A 19,930-nucleotide genomic window follows, 5' to 3' on the forward strand; every position below is an offset into this window, starting at 1 on the left:
TAGACAATCATAGGCTGTATAAAAAAACAACAAAAAAAAACAATTCACTGCACCATTTTTCAGTGTAGGGATATATATATATATATATATATATATATATATATATATATATATATATATATATATATATATATATATATATGTAAAAAAACAAGTTGTTTTAAAGAATGTTTTTTTCTATATATAAAAAAAACAATTTGTCAAAGAAAAACATTATTTGACGCTCTGGGATGCAGTTAAAATATTATTATTATTATTATTATTATTAAACATCTTTGGACTTTTTCTTCGAGAGAAAAACAAACAAAAAAACATTGTATTTATAACAAAAAAACAACAAAAAACAACAAATTATCTCCTGCCTTTTTCCCCCTTTTTCGAAGAAAAAAAAACAATGAGAAAAACAACATCAACAAACAAAGAAACAAAAACAAATTAGGGAGGTGTTATGCATTGTCTAAAACAAAAAATACAACAAAATATTGTAGTATAACTGAATAAAAAAATCTATTTTCTTCAAATTGTCCAATTACGAGAGGGTTTTAAGAACCAAAGGCTTAAACCAAGGCTTACTATTAATATATTAAAAATACAAGTATTGATTGCTACACCAATTTTTATTATCTACTCCAAAATCTACAGCGAATTTGAGCTTTTAAATCACATTTTTTTAATTTTAATTTAATTAACATTAATTTACTTAATTGGGATAATTATGGGCAGCTTAATTTACTCTCTCCCAGTTTATATACTCTTGATAAGTGTACGAATTCTTTAGTTTAGGTTGACATTAATAATTAAATTTCAAGGTCAAACTACCACCAACCAATTACATATATATTAGTTTTAATATAATTACAATTTTTCCTGATTTTCCTGATCACGAATTTTCCTGAGAGCATAACTGACAATACATAAATCACCCTTCAACTCGCTAACTAAGTTAGCTATTTTTCTAGTGTTAGTTAGCGCCTCCACAGACTGGGTGTAAGGGTTATAACGAACTCCAAACGGTCTTTTGATAGTACTTGCAAATTCCCTTTAAAAATATTTGAAATAGTTCAGGGTTTATAATATGTCGTTACTCAACTTGTTTCATAAAATAATACCTCATTTTTTCTTTCGCCTCTTCAAAGCTGTCAGTATAGAAATATACGTCCTGGAACCTGGTTATAAGCGGTTCTTGTAGACAAGTGACAATGGGATCGAATGCTATTATTTTAGCCCCTGGAGATAGCGCGTGCTATAAGGGTTATTTAGTTGAGTATTATCGGCTGGGTGGTACAAAGTTTGCCATTTATTATTTTGTATTTCGTATATTTATTGATTAGGCTTAGTTATAATTATGATTAAATAGGCTTAGCAGACATTGGGGCCAATTCTCTAACTTTTTAAGCGAGTTATCGCATGTGATAACTATCGTCTAAAGGGTTGATGCCAACCTCGTGAGTTCTATGAGAGCACGCTATCTAAATAGGTGATTAGTCATAGGTGTCATGAAACCTTGAACGAAAATCGGTGTATGTCTCGTGAATTCCGCTCGTGCTAATAAACAACAAAGTGGGCAAGTTTAATTTTTACCGTCTTTAATATTCACGAGAGTGATAACTTATCGAAAGGGTTTAAACTGGTCGATAAGTTATCCCTTGCTTTATAACCAAAGACGGTAAAAAATAAACGTGCCCAGCTTGTTTTTTATTAGCACGAGCGGAATTCACGAGACATACACCGATTTTCGTTCAAGGCTTGATGACACACATAAATAATAGCCTATTCAGATCTCGCGCTCTCATAGAACACACGAGGTTGACATCAACCCTTTAGACGATAGTTATCACTTGCGATAACTCGCTTAAAAAGTTAGAGAATTGCCCCCTATATATATTACCTGCAATTCCGCTGCAGACGATAACAAACCAGCTCCGTAGATTCTCATTTCATTATCTTGTTTGCAAAGCCCGAACTCCACAGTGAAAAAATAACACTTAAATAATAATGATAATAATTAGGCTTAATTATTAAACCAAGGCTTAAGTTATGAAAATAATAACTTACAGTCGCTAACTTATCAACTTCGTCATCGAACGCGCCTAGCGATGCTAAGCCGATTTCTTGCGAAAATTGCGCGAAACTAGGGTCCGCCAGTAATGGAATATGACCAAGTAGTTCATGGCAACAATCCCTGATTGATAATTGGGTAATTAAGTGAAGAAAGAGTAATTGCAAGTGTGAGTTAGTGAACTTACGGTTCAGGGGTATAAAACGGGTCCGAACTATGTCGGATGTACTGTGTGCAATGAAAGACTCTGAAAGCCAACCCGGCCATAAAATCCCTTGACGACAAGTAACCAGCAACAGGTCGAAGTTGAAATCCAGTTTTTTCTATTTATATTATATCAAGAAGTGATATCTAGTTTATTAGGAAGAAGGTATGACATGCCTAAGCATTGGCGCGCCATAGTCCCAGCTGTCCCCCTTTCAAAATACATGAAGTTGCGTTTGGTTTAATTGTAATCTTACGCTTTAAGAAGCGACTGACGTCTTCGAGTTGGGGTATATGGTCTTCCCGATATCCGCAATACTTGATTAAGTAATTAAAATTTTCCAAAAACTCTTTGCAAGCGTGACTTGGATACAGTTCCTTCAATTTAGAGAATACTCGACCCCATGTCTTGGTTTCCTCCTCGGTGTAAGCTACTCTTGGTATTGGTTGACCACTAACACGAGTAACGTAACAGCAATCAGGAAAAATTAGAATCTTAATTATAAATTAACTTAATTACTTACTGTTTATAACCCAAAGCCAAATCAGTAAAAATTTTACGTCTCTGACGATAAACTGTATCTTTAAATCCCTATTACGTAATTAACTAATTATTATGACGTCATCGTTAGATATTATTTAATTATGATATTAATGTCTTACGGGATGGTCTGCGTCTAACTCGGCACCGTACATAAGTACCCTAGTTGAGCTGATGTCCAAATCGGATATTTTTTGAGGAAACCATGGCATACGATCGAATTCTACCATTGAAGTTAAAAGTTCAAGTTATATTAGGAATACATACAGCTACTAGGAATAATTTTGTCCCCTTATATATCCCTGTAGGCGGGTTTTGTGGGATGGGCTTGGTTGTATCAATGGCAAATAGAGATAACAGAGAGTGAGGTAATACCAGCTTGTATCGATGGACTAGTTGGAGTCATTGGTGGGAAATCAAAAACTTCATCCTCGGCATTCTCATACTCTTCCATGGTGACGCAATCAACCTCGTGTTCAAGGGCGTGAACTACGTCTTCCATTGTATTGTTCTCGCATTGAACATCAACGTAAATTTCAAATTGCGATGGTCTTTTGATGGATTTGCGAGATTCAATGTGCATGACGTTCACGTTCTTTTCCTACACGATCAAAAATTGTATTTCACCCATGATCAAAGTCCTTAATCTTACCTGAAATATTCTCAGGGCTCTAACCAATCCCCCAACTTGATTTCTCAATGAGAATATCACGGCTGAACCCTTGTTGGTCACGTGAATTTCACGTTCGTCAGGACATTCGTGTTCTTCTTGGGTCGTCGTTCTCGATGACGATTTTGTCGGGTTCTCTAATAATACCGGAAATTGGTCCTTTTCACTGTCTTCGTCACAACGCATTTTCGCGATTTTCTTCTGGAAATATGGGTTATGTTTAAGAAATAATTATGTTAAAATAAAGTAGGGGTTCCCTACAGTAATTGCACCGAGTTTCATTGAAATCGCGGTGATAGTAAGGCTGATGCAATTGGATTGAGTTTAAAATATTTTTTTAAAAATAATATAAAATATTTTATATTTTTAAATTGAATCAACTGACTCGAGTAAAGCCCACTATGGACTTTCAGAGGTTTGTTGGTATCAACGTTGCCCATAAAAACCTTTAAGAAGGTAAAGTGACAGAAGTTCTCGAGATAAAGGTTAAGTTATCACCTTTGGGAATTTTGTCTGGGCCCTTGGGAGGATGGGTCCGTCGTTTATTCAGAGTCTGACTTAACCGATACCCGCGTCACTTGTCCCTATTACAACGCTTATAGATACTGCAAGGTTAATGCTACGTAATAGTGCCAACAAACATGGGCAAACATCGATCATTCTCGTGCTGTTATATAGCTCGAGATTTGAAAGAAGTATTTTTTGAATATTTAGTCGCTTAGCAACACATTACGACGCCAGAAACTTCTGAAGTTTATATTTAGGAGTGTCTGTAAGTAACTCGTTGCAACTTAAATAAGTTCTAGGGTAGATAGAGTAAAACTGAAACCACCATGAGGAACAGTAACCATATTTGATACAGTAATTTCACCACACCGAGTTTCACGAAAAATACGTTTCAATTAGCTTAGCAATATGTGTGTCTAAAACTGGTTATAACTTTGGTTCTAGACTAGATAGAGAAAAATTAAAACCACCAGGAACTCTATTTATTCCGTAGAGTAATCGCTCCAAGTATCATGAAAATCGTAAGTCAAATAACGGCCCCACAATCGATTAAAGTTTTTATCACGATATGTGTGTCTAAAACTGGTTATAACTTTGGTTCTAGACTAGATAGAGAAAAATTAAAAACACCAGGCAATTCTATATATTCCGTAGAGTAATCGCTCCAAGTATCATGAAAATCGTAAGTCAAATAACGGCTCTACAATTGATTAAAATTTTTATCATGGTTCATTATCGTATGTGTGTCTAAAACTTGTTATAACTTTGGTTCTAGACTAGATAGAGTAAATTTAAAACTACCAGGCTACTCTAGATATTCCGTAGAGTAATAGCTCCAAGTATCATGAAAATCGTAAATGAAATAACGGCCCTACTATTGATTAAAGTTTTTATCACGATATGTGGGTCTAAAACTGGTTATAACTTTGGTTCTAGACTAGATAGAGTAAAATTAAAAACACCAGGCAACTCTATATATTCCGTAGAGTAATCGCTCCAAATATCATGAAAATCATAAGTCAAATAACGACCCCACAATCCATTAAAATTCTATAAATAACCCATTCTTTTTTTAATAACACTAACGATGCAGAGCTCAATACTTTTTGATACATTTTTAATATCTTAACCGAGTTTAATTGGAATCCCAGAATTCCTCGAGACAAATCTATACTCCATTTAAGTCCCAAAAAATAAGGACCAAAAAAAAGAAGTGTGATAAAAATATCTTCTTAAGGGTGCCAATATATTCGGACCTTTAGTCTTCTCCTAAAAGTCAACCCCGCCATCATCATGCTTCACCTACCCATCTTGCTTGGTGTCCGTGTCTCCGTGACTTTGACGCGTTCTTTATCTCTAACTATACCCCAATCCAACGCAATCCAACCCAACCCTTAATTTGCAATAGATACAAAGCCAACGCGGAGTAACACACCGATATAACCTTCCGTTGGAAAAACAGTTGTCAGTGAAAATGCATACATCCCACTTGGACTGTATAGGGAACAAGCCCTGACTCCCTTGATTTGGGTTTAGAAGATTCTATACGCTATTGAATTACATTCTTTCAGCGAACAGTAAGGTTGCTAGGTGATATTAATAGGACCAAAGTATGGAGGAGACATTATTTCGGGGATGGGGTCCGTGCATGTGGATGTGGACCTGTAGAATTCGGGGAAAGCTATAGCTTGGCTATATATCGCACCCTGTTTCTCAAGAAAGCGGTGGGTCGATGTACTTATAAAAAGAGTTTTAAATCTATAAGATTTAATTTAATTTATTTTTAAACTATTTTTTAACTAGTTAACGGCTGTTAGTGTCGTACTAATTATCATTAAACAGGGTTGTCTATTGCAAAATGGGTAATTGTAATTATAGTTTGTTGAAGTACAGTTATGATTTTGAAGTGGGATGCTAGGATAGTAAGTTCTATGGGAAATCAATATGATATCAATCAATCTTGAGTTCGAAAATGTATTTAACATCTATACTTCTATGACCACTCCGATTTTGTTTGACCCCCCCCCATAAGGGACATGTACTGACCAGCCCTCTAACACAAGTTAAAGTTAGGAGCATTGATTGGAAACAGTGTTTTATGGATGACCCCCTTGAATAGCATTCATTGTCTTTCATTATTTCTTACGTTAAATTTAAGGGGTCATCCCTAAAACACTTTACTCCTTCCAATGTTCATATTCATAACTTTAACTTGTGTTAGGGCCAGGTGTACTTTATTAACATTGGTTAGAGTGTTTTAAGGATGACCCCTTAAGTTTAAAAACTAAGAATGCTAAGGGGTATTCCATAAAACACTCTTAAATAATGTTAATAAGATGTTTATTCGGGTTTCCCTTAACCTTAAGGGAACGTTACAGAAAATAACATTTTTGACTCAACATCGGAGAAATTTTAATATTAAGGATTAAGGATAATATTTGAAAAGAAAAAATTATATTTAAATATTTACCTTAATTTCTTCGATATAATTATCAGAGAAATCTGGCAAACTTGCCATTGCCGGTGTACTGCAACACCTTCTCGACTGAAAATTTTGCCGTTTCTCTTTAGCTAACTTGCTCATATTGTCTTGAAAAGAAAAAACTCTTGAGAACTCTTGACCGGTGTCAAAATCCTTTTCCCGCTATCAAACTTTGAAACCAGTCAACTACCTTGCAAGAAATGTTTAAGATTTTGTCTCTTTAGTTAATATATAGTCCTTGCTTTTTGGTATATAACTTTCCTCCTCCTTTGGTGGAAGTGTCGACAGTCTTGACCAATCAGAGTTAGGAATAAGGGGTATAGTAGCCAGCTGAATTGACCAATAGGGATTTTAGTTTTAGGAAAGGATTAAATTCACCCAGAAATTGATTTTATTTATTTATTTTTTTTTTTCATAATATAATTCTTTGAACTTATATATTGAAGTAACTTTAGGAAAGAAATAATTAAGTTTTTGTGAAATTAGTTTAATTTTTATTTTAATTGCGTTTTGTTAATTAAGTCTAAGATTTTATATATAAGTAATTTAAACGAGACTTAGGGTTATTTATAAATTTTTAGTTTAAATATTTCAGTTAAAGTTAGCATGGGTAATAGATGGCGCTGTTATATTGCGATCAATATTGGTGTAGTCGACGAAACTGAATTAATTTTAATTGCAATTAAATATTAAAATAAACGTATTTACGAAAATTCAAATCAGTAGAATTATAATATAAATAATAATAATTATATAAGTCATAACTTATCATTCATGAATTTTAAAGCATAACATCATACTAATTTCCTAACTACATTTGCCATTGATAGTATGATATTATTGTTTACACATAGACATAACATATTGGTCTAATTTCAAATCAACTTAACTTAAGATAAAATTTAATTTTTATCAATTGAGAGGGTGTAAAGTTAAATCCCCAAGGTAAAAAGAAAAACATTTTAAAATCGTCAAAATATTTTTATCTTTACCAACTTAACTTGATACTAAAAGAAGTCTAATTTTAAGGTAAAGCCTTCCTTTGATGGTGATATGAAGTAACCATGACTTAAGGACAAACTTAAACGTCGTCAACGTCAAGAGAGTTTAGTTATTTCCCCATTATGACGTAGTGAACTTATATCTAACCGCAATAGGACACAATCTATGATCTTTGGAACCAATTCAAAGGTCTTCCCAATGATTGTTTTCTAACCTCGTATTGATGTTGACTAATTGGGATTTAGGCTTAACTTTGGGTGGGTTTTTTTCCATACTACTGTTTAAATATCTCATATATACAACTGTGATAATGTATTTTTGGGGGTTTTATTGTTGCCAGAGGTCAGGATTCAGGAAAGGTCAGGGAATTTAAATTTCAAAGTTCATTTTATAACTTTTATTTATTTATTTCAAAATATTTAAATTTTACAGTTCACTTTGACTTTAAAAATCAATGCACGTGGTCACGTGTTTAGAGCCACACGTGCTTGCTTTTATTTTTATTTAAAAACTCGAGATATTAAAAAATTTTATGTTTAATTTTAATTTTAATTTTGAGACCACATTTAATTCCATATTATAGTTTTCTGAAATATAATAAAAGTTTAGCCTCAAGGTATGCTATTATTCTTGAGGGTAGACATTTAAAAACCCGTTTTGTGATAAGGCTTCTAACTTCGTCATAAAAAAGCCTCGAAGGTCGACATATGGGGTTTCGTTTAATGTTGATTTTTAATTTGATTCACTTTTTTTAACTGAAACTGGTTTAAACTAGATATAGACAAAGGTGCTCAAACTACAGTTTCTTTCAAGCTTATTTTTAGCCTTTGTTTTAAAGTCTGATCTAAACTACGTAGGGCTATGAAATTTGGAGAGATTACTGTATGGAGTGTCTAGTTTATCATGATACTTTCAATTCTTCCCTATCTATTTGTGAAAGAAAGTTATGACAGTTTTATACACACATATGACCAAATATTATATTTTGAATTGTGACCCAAATTTCAATTGATTACTGTGAAGTAAATTGTAAAGTATTTCTCATGAAACTCGGTGCAGTTACTATACGGAATGTCTAGTTTCTAATGGTACTTCCAATTTTTCGCTATCTACTCATGATCAAACGTTATGACCAGTTTTAGACACACATATGACTAAAAATGATTTATTTTAGAAATGTGGCCCAAAATTTCAATTGATTTTTGTGAAGTAAATTATAAAGTAATTCTCATGAAATTTGGTGCAATTACTATACGGAATGTCTACTTTCTAATGGTACTTTCAATTCTTATCTATCTACTCCGGATCACAAGTTATTATCACTTTAAATTAGGTTAAAATACGTAATCAACAATTCTGTGCAGGAAAACTTGACCTAGATTTACCTAAACCTTATACTGACCTAAATTTGACCAGACCAAAAATAGGTCAATTGACCGGCGCTAAGTAGAGTGGACAATCCATTTCTAAGTTTCGAAAGATTATGTCCGGAGACCTTGTGTCAAAAACACTCTCGAGTTATTGATCCAGATTTACCTGACATCGCTGAAGTTATAAACCTTTCCATTTATCCCAGGGATAAAACCCAAGATGGCGGCCCCTACCCTCCTGTGGTCTTTGCTTATCTGCAAGTAATTCCACATACAACAACGTAATAAATTTTAGCAATCAAATGTTGACCTTAAAATAAAATGTCCTTGGTCGTACATAACGTCATAGCTTTTAAAGACTTCTAATTGGTTCTTTAGTTAATTGATAATTAAAATAGTTAATCAATTTTGAAATATGTCATGAGACATTTGATCCGAGCTGCTCAAACAAAGCTAAGCCTAAATTTTACCAGGGATTTTGATTGCATTGTTTTAAATTGAATCTGCAAGACAAAGTCTAATGTTACGCATTAAACACAGCATGGTGGGATTAAAAAGTGGCCTGCATATCTTCTGATATGAGTTCTTTTAGTGTTAGTAAGAGATAGGTGTTTAGGGTTGAAATTATTTTTGCTAAATTTAGATTGTAGATATAGTATTGGCTCGTGCAACAATGACGTATTTGTATTGCTTAAAAGTTGCCTAAGTTTAAAGGGATAGTATAACACTTAAGAATGTGTAAATTTAAATTTCAAGGATTAAAAGTCGTTTTTTTTGTTAATTAAAGGCCCGTTTAGAACTTTAGATATTTGCAAAGAGATTAATTAACCAAGTACCCTTGAACCCGTACTCATTTAAATAATGGCTAATTAGCAATTAACAACCATATCCACTAATAGATAATTAATAAAATAAAATTAGTCTAATAAAATTGAATATATGCAATCTTACAAAAATTAGCATATTCAATTGAAAAAAAAATATAATATTACGCAACAAAATGGCGGAAAATCGCGAAAGCGCGCGCTCTCGAGCTCAGCTGTGATTTTTGAAAGCTCGTGAAATTTTGTTCACTCTTAATGTACAATACGGATAAACCTAAAGACTGGCGAAATTTATGCTAAGCTGTGGTTTTGAGTTTATAGTAGACTCAGTATGAGATGAATTAAAGGCTACGGAGGAAAACTGCTGGAGATTTTCCCGGTTTATCTCCAAGCCCGACTTCATAACACGGGGAAGATGGGGAAAGAGACGGGGGTTAAAATTGTGACGTCGCTTTTTATCTCATTCCCTATTGGCTATTGATGCCATACCTCTGTGAAACTCGACTATGATTGGTTGGGTTTAGTATAAAATCAGGACTTTGACGATTTTCTAGCTTAATGGTAAATTGCCATTGTATCTTTAGCAGGCACGGTGAGTCTCTCCACAATTTTTATTTTCATTTCCCGTTATATCTCTGCGTTAATTAAGATTAATTTTAATTAGCTATGAAATGCGATGTTAATATTGGGTTTAGTAGAGTTAATTTTAAACTGATTACTGAAATTATAGAGGTATTGTTTTTTAATTTAAAAATGATGGTTAGTTTCCAGCCTTAATTAAGATTAGTTTAATTGTAATTAACTATGATGTTCGATGTTAATATTGGGTTTAATAGAAGAAATTCTAGTCTGAAATTAAGGATTATTTTAAAAGTAATTTGATATTAACCCTAGTATAATTAACGAAATATAATTATATTTAATTTTAACTGAGTTACTATATTTTGCCTTAAGCCTTGGTTTAACTTATGGCAAAATGAAGTAACTGTATTATTTTTTATCGACTGAAACGTGGTGTGTCGTATTGGTGTTTTCTATGGAAAATTTTAGTTTTTTAAACCTAAAAAGGGCGTAAAAGAGTTACGATATAATGGCCATAAAGTGGTAGTTTGTTAAGGGTTTTTATATAGTTTTGGAGCTAAAATATCGTAAGTCTTTACTACACCCTTCGTTCTTTGTTATCAATGATTGGATCTTGAGTAGGGTTGATTTGTAAGGACTGGAGTTTGCACTCCTTTTCTTACAAATACGTGTGAAAGCTGTTGAAAGGTTGACGTATGTGGTTTATTTGTGCGTGTCATGGGTTTGTACAGTAACATCTTGACTCTCTTATCTCTGGGAGGTCTAACCAACGACCCCCAGGTGGGCCTTAAACCTCTGAACAAATTGGTTCGGTCAAAATTTCTTTTGGGGAGTCAAATGGTCCCTCTAAAATATCCCCCACGTAAATTGCTCTCATCCTGAGCTTTAAAACGATCCCAATCTCGTGCAAATCGGATGATAATTAAGAAAGTTTGAAATTTTCAAATTTGGTAAAGTGATGCCAAGTTTGAAAATTTCCAACTTCCTTAATTATGGTCCAATTTCGACGATATTGGTTTCATTTTAAAGCTATTGAAGAGCTCAATTTGAATCTGCAATCAAATATAATTTACCATCCAAAAATAAAAAATACGGCGGAAAAAGTTCGAAATTCTCAAACTTGGCAAGACATTCAAGTTTGAAAAATTGCCAACTTCCTTAATTATGGTCCGATTTCGACGAGATTGGTTTCATTTTAAAGCTATTGATGAGCTTAATTTAAATCTGAAATCGAATATAAATTACCCCCAAAACAAAACACGAGAAAATTAAAATACACTAATTAGTCTATGAAAGGGGAAACAAAAGGAAATTTTTATTTTAGCTAATGACTTTGATATGACGTTGACGTATTAATTTCCCCGCCCTTGGGGCGTAGTACACGGTTACGTTGTAATTCTTGGAATGACTGCTGTAATTAAGGAGTTTATCCAAGCCCAAGTTTGCGTTAATTTTGGCGCTAAGAGCGGTCTCTTTTTCTTTTCGTTCCAACCTCGCTTTTGAATAAAACCCAAAAAACTGACGCAATTCACTCGTAAGGTTTCAAGTAATATTTAATCATAGGTTTTTGTGAATTATTATTTTTAGTTTAAACCAGGAAACACATTATTATTAGTTATTTAAAACTAGTTTAATTTATTTCTAAAGTAATAGACAACGTGCAGTAAAGTTTCTTAACTTTAATCACATGCACATCAGTGACAGTGTTGCCAGCCAGCAATCTCGGATTTAGAACTAAATCGAACTGTATACTACAAGCTTTTCATTTCAGTCTGTTGTAGATAGCGGTTGAATTTCACAGACACTTGAAATTGCAGTCTATATCTATATTATAGTCCTTGAGCGCCTTGGAAAGTCATAAATAAGTTAACCCCACCCAATCTATCAATAGAATATGATTATGAATATGGCATGAATTCGTTTAAATACACTCATGAATTTAAATCCTGGTTATAAATTCATGTACACGGGTCACTAACCTATTAAATCTTATTGAAGCTAACCCCTAAATGGCACCCCATTCTAATTTTCTATTGGCCTCGATAATGTCAAAGGTAGAACGGTGTCAACACCCTATCGTTAAAATTTTATTAGGCCTAGTTTCACTGTGTTGAAATATGTGAAAATAATACTGTTAGCTAAACGAAAACACTGCATGTACGTCTACAGTAAACACTGGGGGGAAATTTTCCATCATTTCAAAACTGCGTAGGTTGAATTTAGTCTTTTAGCGAATGCCAAAACTTCCGCCAAAAATGTTTTATTTCCTCGTAAGTATAACGAACCATTTGCTTGTCGCTAAGACTAAATTATTTTTTCCCCTTTGACGTATAAAATGGCCTTCGATTGACTGTTGCCCTGACCGAAGCGCGCTTATAGGAAAAAGAGAGATCTGAGATTGTGTGTTGAAAGGGTTGTTTGAGTTGTGGGAACTTCCAAATGCAGAAATACAGTAATTAGGGGAAGTAGCGTAGCCGTAGGTTCTATTCTAAAACCAGTAAAACCGCGCCTGAGAACTTGATATCATCTTCTGAGTCACGTGCAGCGAAATGGGAAGTCACGTGCAGCGAAATGGGAAGTCACGTGAAATTTTACTTGGAAATTTATGTAAAATGTCACGTGGAATTTTGGCGGATTTTTCTTTATAAATGCACGTGGAGTTTTGGCGGATTTTTCTTTATAAATGCACGTGGAGTTTTGGCGGGTTTTTCTTTATAATTGCACGTGGAGTTTTGGCGGGTTTTTCTTTTTAATTTCACGTGGAATTTGTGCGGATTTTTCTTATTATTGCACGTGGAATTCTCGCGGATTTTTTTTTAATAATTGCACGTGGAATTCTCGCGGATTTTTTTTAATAATTGCACGTGGAATTCTCGCGGATTTTTTTTTAATAATTGCACGTGGAATTCTCGCGGATTTTTTTTTAATAATTGCACGTAGAATTTTCGCGGATTTTTTTTTAAGAAAAACACGTGAAATTTTGGCGGTTCTTTAATTAAGCACGTAGAATTTTATAGAAGGATTATCTTTTAATTGTTTGAATGGGAATTTCAAAGGGGTCGCGAGGATTTCTGGGGTTTCCCATGGCGTCTTTATTCAGGCACCCTAGTCCCTATTTCGGATTTCCAAAGCTGAATTATCGATTAAGGATACGCTTGAAGAGACTCGTGTGTACTTCATAAAGATATTGATTTATTTATTGCTACATCGCGTTTTGCTATCAGACAAACAAACGGGCTACGCGCGTTTTGAAAAGAAATAGGCCTAAAATCTAGGCTTAGTAGCCTACTTCGTGACGCGATTTAGGGTTAATCACACATGATTAGATAATGGCGAATTTACTTCAATCGTCAAAAGTTGGACCTCGATCGTATTTGGGTTCAAGAGGAACATCTTGGAGACTTTAAACCAGTTTTTATTTTAATGTTATGACTGTTTCGTAAAACCTGTTCTTAAAGTTGTCCCGTCTAAATGTATAATAATACAACTTGCTTTTGTTTATTTTTATTCTGTAAAACTAATTTTTCAAGATAAATATTAAAGTTCTTTTAATGCAAATTTAAAAATGTTTGTGGAATATTTTACAATAAATAATTATGGTTATTAACATGTAGACAAAGGAAATTTAAATTTATCGCGTCATAGCTTTTTTCAAGGTTGAATTCACGTGCCCTTAGCAACAAGGAATAATAATTTTTTTAATCCACGTGCAGTTGTCGACGACGTTGCTATGGAAACCATCCAATAGAGCGCGAAAACTTTCCCGCCCTTTATAAACACGCAATTAGGCTTAAAACGCGTGGAAGTCAACTCCAGTTTCATTTTAAGTTTAAGAATTTTTCTTTTTATTTTATTTTAAAAAACAACCTTGGGTTAAGTCAAGTTAAATCGTAATTAACTCGAAAACCTTGGAATTCTTGAAGTTAAATGTATTTAAAAAAATTCTGGGTATATCTCTACGTCAAATATATAATAACGTCAATGAAGAATATATATTTTCCGTGATAAAATCAATTTAAAATCATGATATGAGTACCCCCACTCCACTATTAATAATATACGCACCTTCAAGTAGTCTCTCATAAGTAAACCTCCGTTTTATTTCCTCATAATACCGCAATGCCATCTATGATAAATAAAAATCATTAAAAACGCAAAAGTAGTTTGCCTCTTTAGTTTAAAATACGCTTTTATATTATCAACACGCGCTTGAAGGGCTGTATGTTAAAAAGTTTTTTTGGTTTTTTTCTTTCTTTCTTTCTTTATTTATTTAATTATTTTGATTAGTATTTAATGTTCATTTCTTTTGGTTTTTTCTTTTCTTTTCTTTTCTTCTAGAATCTAATAGTATTATGAAATTAAGGTCTCCTAGTTTCCAGCCAGGAATTTACACATTTCGGCCCGGGTCAAATAGACCGGCCAAGTGGAATCAATCCTTAGCTGTTTCCATAGGATCTAATGGAAATAATTCTACCAACGTTTTACGTTCCGAAACTAGTAGTTCCATTTTACTATAACAATAAGCCTTTGGCCGTGCCTGACTTCAAATACATGGCCGCCACTTTATAAACAATCTATATCTTTAACAGACAGTAAGTTCATCTTAAATAACTAACCAAGGCTTAAAGTTAAGCCTAATTAATATTTACTCTGTTTCTTTTGCGTTTTATCAGGTCCAGCCTTTGCATCATTATATATCCATTTATTTTTTATTATAAAACAATAATTTCAACTTATCAAGATGGTTGGACAAAGCAGAATCGATTGCAGTTTAAAGGTCAAGGTCGTGAGCGCGGGTACAGCCGCCTGCATCGCTGACTTGATGACTTTTCCCTTGGATGTAGCCAAAGTTAGGCTTCAGGTAAAGTTTTTTCCCGCCTTTTCACGCGCGTGCAGGACATATTCCAAAACTTAATTTGTTATTCCCGCCTTTTCACGCGCGTGCAGGACATATTCCAAAACTTAATTTGTTATTCCCGCCTTTTCACGCGCGTGCAGGACATATTCCAAAACTTAATTTGTTATTCCCGCCTTTTCACGCGCGTGCAGGACATATTCCAAAACTTAATTTGTTATTCCCGCCTTTTCACGCGCGTGCAGGACATATTCCAAAACTTAATTTGTTATTCCCGCCTTTTCACGCGCGTGCAGGACATATTCCAAAACTTAATTTGTTATTCCCGCCATTTCACGCGCGTGCTTAGCCGTGCTGGACATATTCCAACATTTTATTTGTTATTCCCGCCATTTCACGCGCGTGCTTAGCCGTGCTGGACATATTCCAACATTTTATTTGTTATTCCCGCCATTTCACGCGCGTGCTTAGCCGTGCTGGACATATTCCAACATTTTATTTGTTATTCCCGCCATTTCACGCGCGCACTGAAACAAAGAGCTGGAAATATTCCAATACCTTGTTATTGAGCAAGACCGTCGTTTATCTTAAGGGGTGTATTAGGCTTAGCTATAAATAAAGAGCTCTTAACTTTGTTCTAAATAAAGTGTATTCCAGAATACTTTTATCAGGGTTTTTTTTAGTCACCACTTTCCACGTTGTTTCTAGATAATTTTGCAATTCCTTGTTGTTATTATCTGACAAGGGTTTACCAACCAAAGCTTTGGGGGTTCAAAATTCCAAGGAGAAATGACTGATATGGGTTTATCTGTTAGTAAAGTGAATCAGAATTGACCTTTTTTATCCTTGGAATTTGAACAAATCGCACACCCATTTGTTGAGAAACACATTTATACAAAGTTCAATTACACTTCATCACTATCTTATTTTTTTGTATAAATTTCTCAACTGCCTATAAACTATCAATCACATTTAATTTTAACGATAAGGACTTATTGATATAGTTATAAATACTTATGTTAATTACTATAATTAACTTAATTTCAAAACGAAATTTCCGTAGCGCGGCATTTTTAAATATGCTTATCAAACGTGCTTCTAATATTTGTCGTCTGCTAACACCGATATTCAATTATTGGAATAATTAGGCTTAGTGTATCGAGCCAAGGCTTAACACATTCTTAACAAAAACAAAACCCCGTTTAGGTTCAAGGTGAGGGCGGTAAAGGTACCAAAGCGGTTACCAACATCGTTTTGCGTGAAGCAACCCAACGTTACCGTGGTATTTTCGGTACCATGTTAACCATGGCGAAACAAGAAGGCCCTAAAAGTCTTTATAACGGACTTAGCGCTGGACTTCAACGCCAAATGTGTTTCGCGTCCGTCCGTATTGGACTGTACGACAACATCAAGAACTTTTATTCCCAAAAGTTTCACTGTAAGTCCTAGGTCCTAACAAGGCTGGCTGGCTACGTTTTAAGCCTCGGTTTTGATAACCCTAAATTGTTTGGCCACGGCGCTTTAGGCAAGAATAACAACGGATCTGTTGGCGTTCGTATCTTGGCCGGTGTGACCACTGGTGGTATGGCAGTTATTTGCGCTCAACCAACTGACGTAGTTAAAGTTCGTATGCAAGCTCAAGGCATGAATGGTGGTGCTGTGAGATACACTGGTGCCTTGCAAGCTTACAAGATGATTTATCAACACGAAGGTTTCAAAGGATTATGGAAAGGTAACTATTGATAACTTCTTAAAATAGGTTTACGAATTATTTCCTTAGCCTTTGTCTGGATTTCTTCTTGAAGGTACCATGCCTAACGTAGCTCGTAACGCCATCGTCAATGCCGCCGAATTAGTCTGCTACGATTCGGTTAAAGAGTTCATTTTAAGTCGCCAGTTGATGAAGGACGCCATGCCCTGCCATTTTGTTTCCGCATTCGGAGCGGGTTTCTGCGCAACCGTCGTAGCTTCACCAGTTGACGTAGTTAAGACTAGATTCATGAACTCGGCTCCTGGACAATACAGTGGTGCTTTGGACTGCGCTGCAAAGATGTTCCGTGAAGGGGGTCTAACAGCTTTTTACAAAGGGTAATTCCTATTCTTTATATCCTTAACAACATTTATTAAGCCTTTGTGCAGTCTCTAACAACATTTAGTAAGCCTTTGCGCACTCCCTAACGAGTTTTCTTAAGCCTTTGCGCACTCCCTAACGAGTTTTCTTAGGCCTTTGCGCACTCCCTAACGAGTTTTCTTAGGCCTATGCGCACTCCCTAACGAGTTTTCTTAGGCCTTTGCGCACTCAATAACGAGTTTTCTTAGGCCTTTGCGCACTCAATAACGAGTTTTCTTAGGCCTTTGCGCACTCAATAACGAGTTTTCTTAGGCCTTTGCGCACTCAATAACGAGTTTTCTTAGGCCTTTGCGCACTCAATAACGAGTTTTCTTAAGCCTTTGCGCACTCCTTAACGAGTTTTCTTAAGCCTTTGTGCCCTCCTTAACGAGTTTTCTTAAGCCTTTGTGCCCTCCTTAACGAGTTTTCTTAAGCCTTTGTGCCCTCCTTAACGAGTTTTCTTAAGCCTTTGCGCCCTCCTTAACGAGTTTTCTTAAGCCTTTGTGCCCTCCTTAACGAGTTTTCTTAAGCCTTTGCGCCCTCCTTAACGAGTTTTCTTAAGCCTTTGTGCCCTCCTTAACGAGTTTTCTTAAGCCTTTGCGCCCTCCTTAACGAGTTTTCTTAAGCCTTTGTGCCCTCCTTAACGAGTTTTCTTAAGCCTTTGTGCCCTCCTTAACGAGTTTTCTTAAGCCTTTGCGCATTTCCCTAACGAATTTTACTAAGCCTTTGTTTTGTTGTTATTTCTTTTGCGCAGTTTTATGCCTTCTTACATCAGACTGGGCTCCTGGAACATTGTAATGTTCGTAACTTTCGAACAATTGAAGATCTTTTTCTCAAATGTTTCAAACTCGACCCCCAAACCCGATTTGGTTGGTCCCGCTGTGACGTTCGCGTACACGTCATCTTTGGCTCATTTGAAGCCAGTCGCTGTTAGTCACGTGACCGTGCCCGTGAAAGCGCATAAATTTCTACCAATTAGCAATCGCGAACGTTTCATGGGAATGGAAGATTATAATCTGTTTGATGACGCCTAGTTCTTAAGCCTAGGCTGATGACCTACGCAGATATATTCTATTTTAACCAATAGGGTAAAGGTGGAGGGTTTAAATACGTTAAAATTAGCACATATTTAATTAATACTTCGTATTGTTACGTTTTTCCATTTTTAGGCCTTGGCTTCGACCAAGGCTTAGAATGAGTTTTGTCCTTAGTTATTTATTTTTTTTTTTTTTTGCTTTTATTATTATCGTGATACGTTTAAACGAATCAAATTAGTTCAATCTGATTCACGTTTTTGTTTATGTTTATGTTTACTTGTTTAGTTAGGACTTGGTTTTAAACCAAGGCTTAACGTGTCTTTGTCCCTATTTCTAGCTTAGGATGGGTAACATTGTTTCTTTTATTATTATTATTATTATCGTGATACGTTAGCAATGCAACGTTCAATGCACAGTGCATAATTTTCGCGGCAAGTTCAAATATGGCGCGTAAAAATAGCACCCAATATAAACTACTACTAACTAACTAATAACACGCGAACTCTTGAAGAAAATGCTACTCGTGAAAGGTTATTTTTTATACTAAAGAAAGCCATGATGGACACGTTTTAAAGTGCAAAAATATTGGCGCAAAACATGCAAAAATGGCTGTGATGTTTTTGCAAAATTAGGTTTTGAGACGCGATTGTTAAATCCTTAACACGTTGGACATTATAATACAAATATGCCGCGTAAATCACAATACACACGTTTAATTTGGTTTATGGAATATTTTGGGGTTTTATTTTTGTTATTATTTCAAAATAAAATAACCAATTAAATTCAATGGCGTTCATTTCTGAATCGTCCATAAATTCAGAATGTATCGATTGTTTTTATAACCCAAAAAATATATTTATTACAATAAAAAAAACTTACCTGTAAAAAGAATCCGTATTCAATTTGGCGCCTTAATTTTAGCAGACGATGGATCGAGCTGGAAATAAGCGAAAATGAGTTTTCCATTCTCAGCCTACTTAAGCAATACTTGGTATTTATATAAATTCGTATAGATCCCAGTCGCCGACCCGACAGCAATGATTATGACACACCTTAATTTTAGTCACGCTGATTGGTTCGTGCAGCTAGCTAGCTGGTTCTAGGTCGTTAATTGAAATCCCTCTTATATTTCCAGGAAATTTGAACATTAAAAAAAAAATAATATTATGCATGTACGCAACTAGTTTGACAAGAAACGTGTGTGAATTCCATCTTGCTTTTATATGAACAGTCAGTCTGATGAAATTAGATGTAATTCTATCTTGAAAATATGTCTCTCCTTCATAAAATATACGCAATAATTTTCCTTATACAATTAGGCCTAATGATTATTTTATTATTGTTTAATATTCTTAGAAATTCTAGCCTCAGATTGCGGAATTCTTACCAATTTTCGTGCTATTAGGCCTAAATTCAACTATATTGATAATTAGGCTTAGCAATAGTAAACAAGTCAACATTGATATCTGTTTTAGTACACATTTATTTAGTGTAACTGAGCTTATTATTGAAGTAAACAAAGTTTGAACAAATATTTCAAATGGCATTGAGCCGAAATTCCCAAAATCAAAGGAGATAACCCTGAGAGATAATTTGAAATAGTTCGTAATTAAACCGCCAGGATCCGCTTTTGACCTCAAGGAGGGCTAGGATGGGGGATATCGTTTTTACTGCGCAGGTTTAAGAC

The 19,930-nt window shown here is 34.7% G+C and overlaps 3 protein-coding genes across 3 annotated transcripts in view; 2 read left to right on the forward strand and 1 right to left on the reverse strand.

Annotated features, from left to right (window-relative positions):
• Positions 1–14,950, forward strand: part of rdgA (retinal degeneration A) — a 31,163-nt gene extending 16,213 nt beyond the window's left edge. The window contains exons 16-17 of the mRNA XM_089857647.1: positions 14,580–14,833; positions 14,915–14,950. Of these exons, the coding sequence (XP_089713773.1) occupies positions 14,580–14,758 (179 nt within the window). The 3' untranslated portion in view covers positions 14,759–14,833; positions 14,915–14,950. The remainder of the gene's footprint in view (positions 1–14,579; positions 14,834–14,914) is intronic.
• On the reverse strand, positions 618–6,565 carry LOC149615334 (tryptophan 5-hydroxylase 1-like). The gene is made up of 11 exons (XM_089856521.1): positions 6,452–6,565; positions 3,457–3,675; positions 3,180–3,405; positions 2,927–3,027; positions 2,788–2,855; positions 2,521–2,717; positions 2,247–2,382; positions 2,056–2,182; positions 1,889–1,984; positions 1,110–1,243; positions 618–1,039 (listed from the first exon to the last, which is right to left on the reverse strand). The coding sequence occupies exons 1-11, from the start codon at positions 6,563–6,565 to the stop codon at positions 856–858; spliced, it is 1,602 nt and encodes a 533-aa protein (XP_089712647.1). The 3' UTR covers positions 618–855.
• Positions 14,951–14,969: 19 nt separating the features above from the next.
• On the forward strand, positions 14,970–19,069 carry LOC149615335 (dicarboxylate carrier SLC25A8-like). The gene is made up of 5 exons (XM_089857648.1): positions 14,970–15,102; positions 16,303–16,534; positions 16,622–16,828; positions 16,902–17,184; positions 17,961–19,069. The coding sequence occupies exons 1-5, from the start codon at positions 14,983–14,985 to the stop codon at positions 18,238–18,240; spliced, it is 1,122 nt and encodes a 373-aa protein (XP_089713774.1). The 5' UTR covers positions 14,970–14,982; the 3' UTR covers positions 18,241–19,069.
• The last annotated feature ends 861 nt before the right edge of the window (positions 19,070–19,930 follow it).

This window comes from Phalangium opilio, unplaced genomic scaffold (genome assembly GCF_054372755.1).
Source record: "Phalangium opilio isolate 3A_F unplaced genomic scaffold, DU_Popi_V2 ptg000217l_1, whole genome shotgun sequence".
NCBI classification, from domain to species: domain Eukaryota; kingdom Metazoa; phylum Arthropoda; class Arachnida; order Opiliones; family Phalangiidae; genus Phalangium; species Phalangium opilio.

What these genes read in the sequence shown, in the direction of transcription:
- LOC149615334 (XM_089856521.1), bottom strand. Translation starts at nt 6,565, where the DNA reads ATGAGCAAGTTAGCTAAAGAGAAACGGCAAAATTTTCAGTCGAGAAGG. An exon ending in AAGTTGATAAGTTAGCGACT is followed by an intron (nt 1,985 to 2,055) that starts GTAAGTTATTAT and finishes TTATTATTTAAG; the next exon opens with TGTTATTTTTTCACTGTGGA. An exon ending in GAGGCGAAAGAAAAAATGAG is followed by an intron (nt 1,040 to 1,109) that starts GTATTATTTTAT and finishes ATATTTTTAAAG; the next exon opens with GGAATTTGCAAGTACTATCA.
- LOC149615335 (XM_089857648.1), top strand. Translation starts at nt 14,983, where the DNA reads ATGGTTGGACAAAGCAGAATCGATTGCAGTTTAAAGGTCAAGGTCGTG. An exon ending in TAGCCAAAGTTAGGCTTCAG is followed by an intron (nt 15,103 to 16,302) that starts GTAAAGTTTTTT and finishes AACCCCGTTTAG; the next exon opens with GTTCAAGGTGAGGGCGGTAA. An exon ending in TTATTCCCAAAAGTTTCACT is followed by an intron (nt 16,535 to 16,621) that starts GTAAGTCCTAGG and finishes ACGGCGCTTTAG; the next exon opens with GCAAGAATAACAACGGATCT.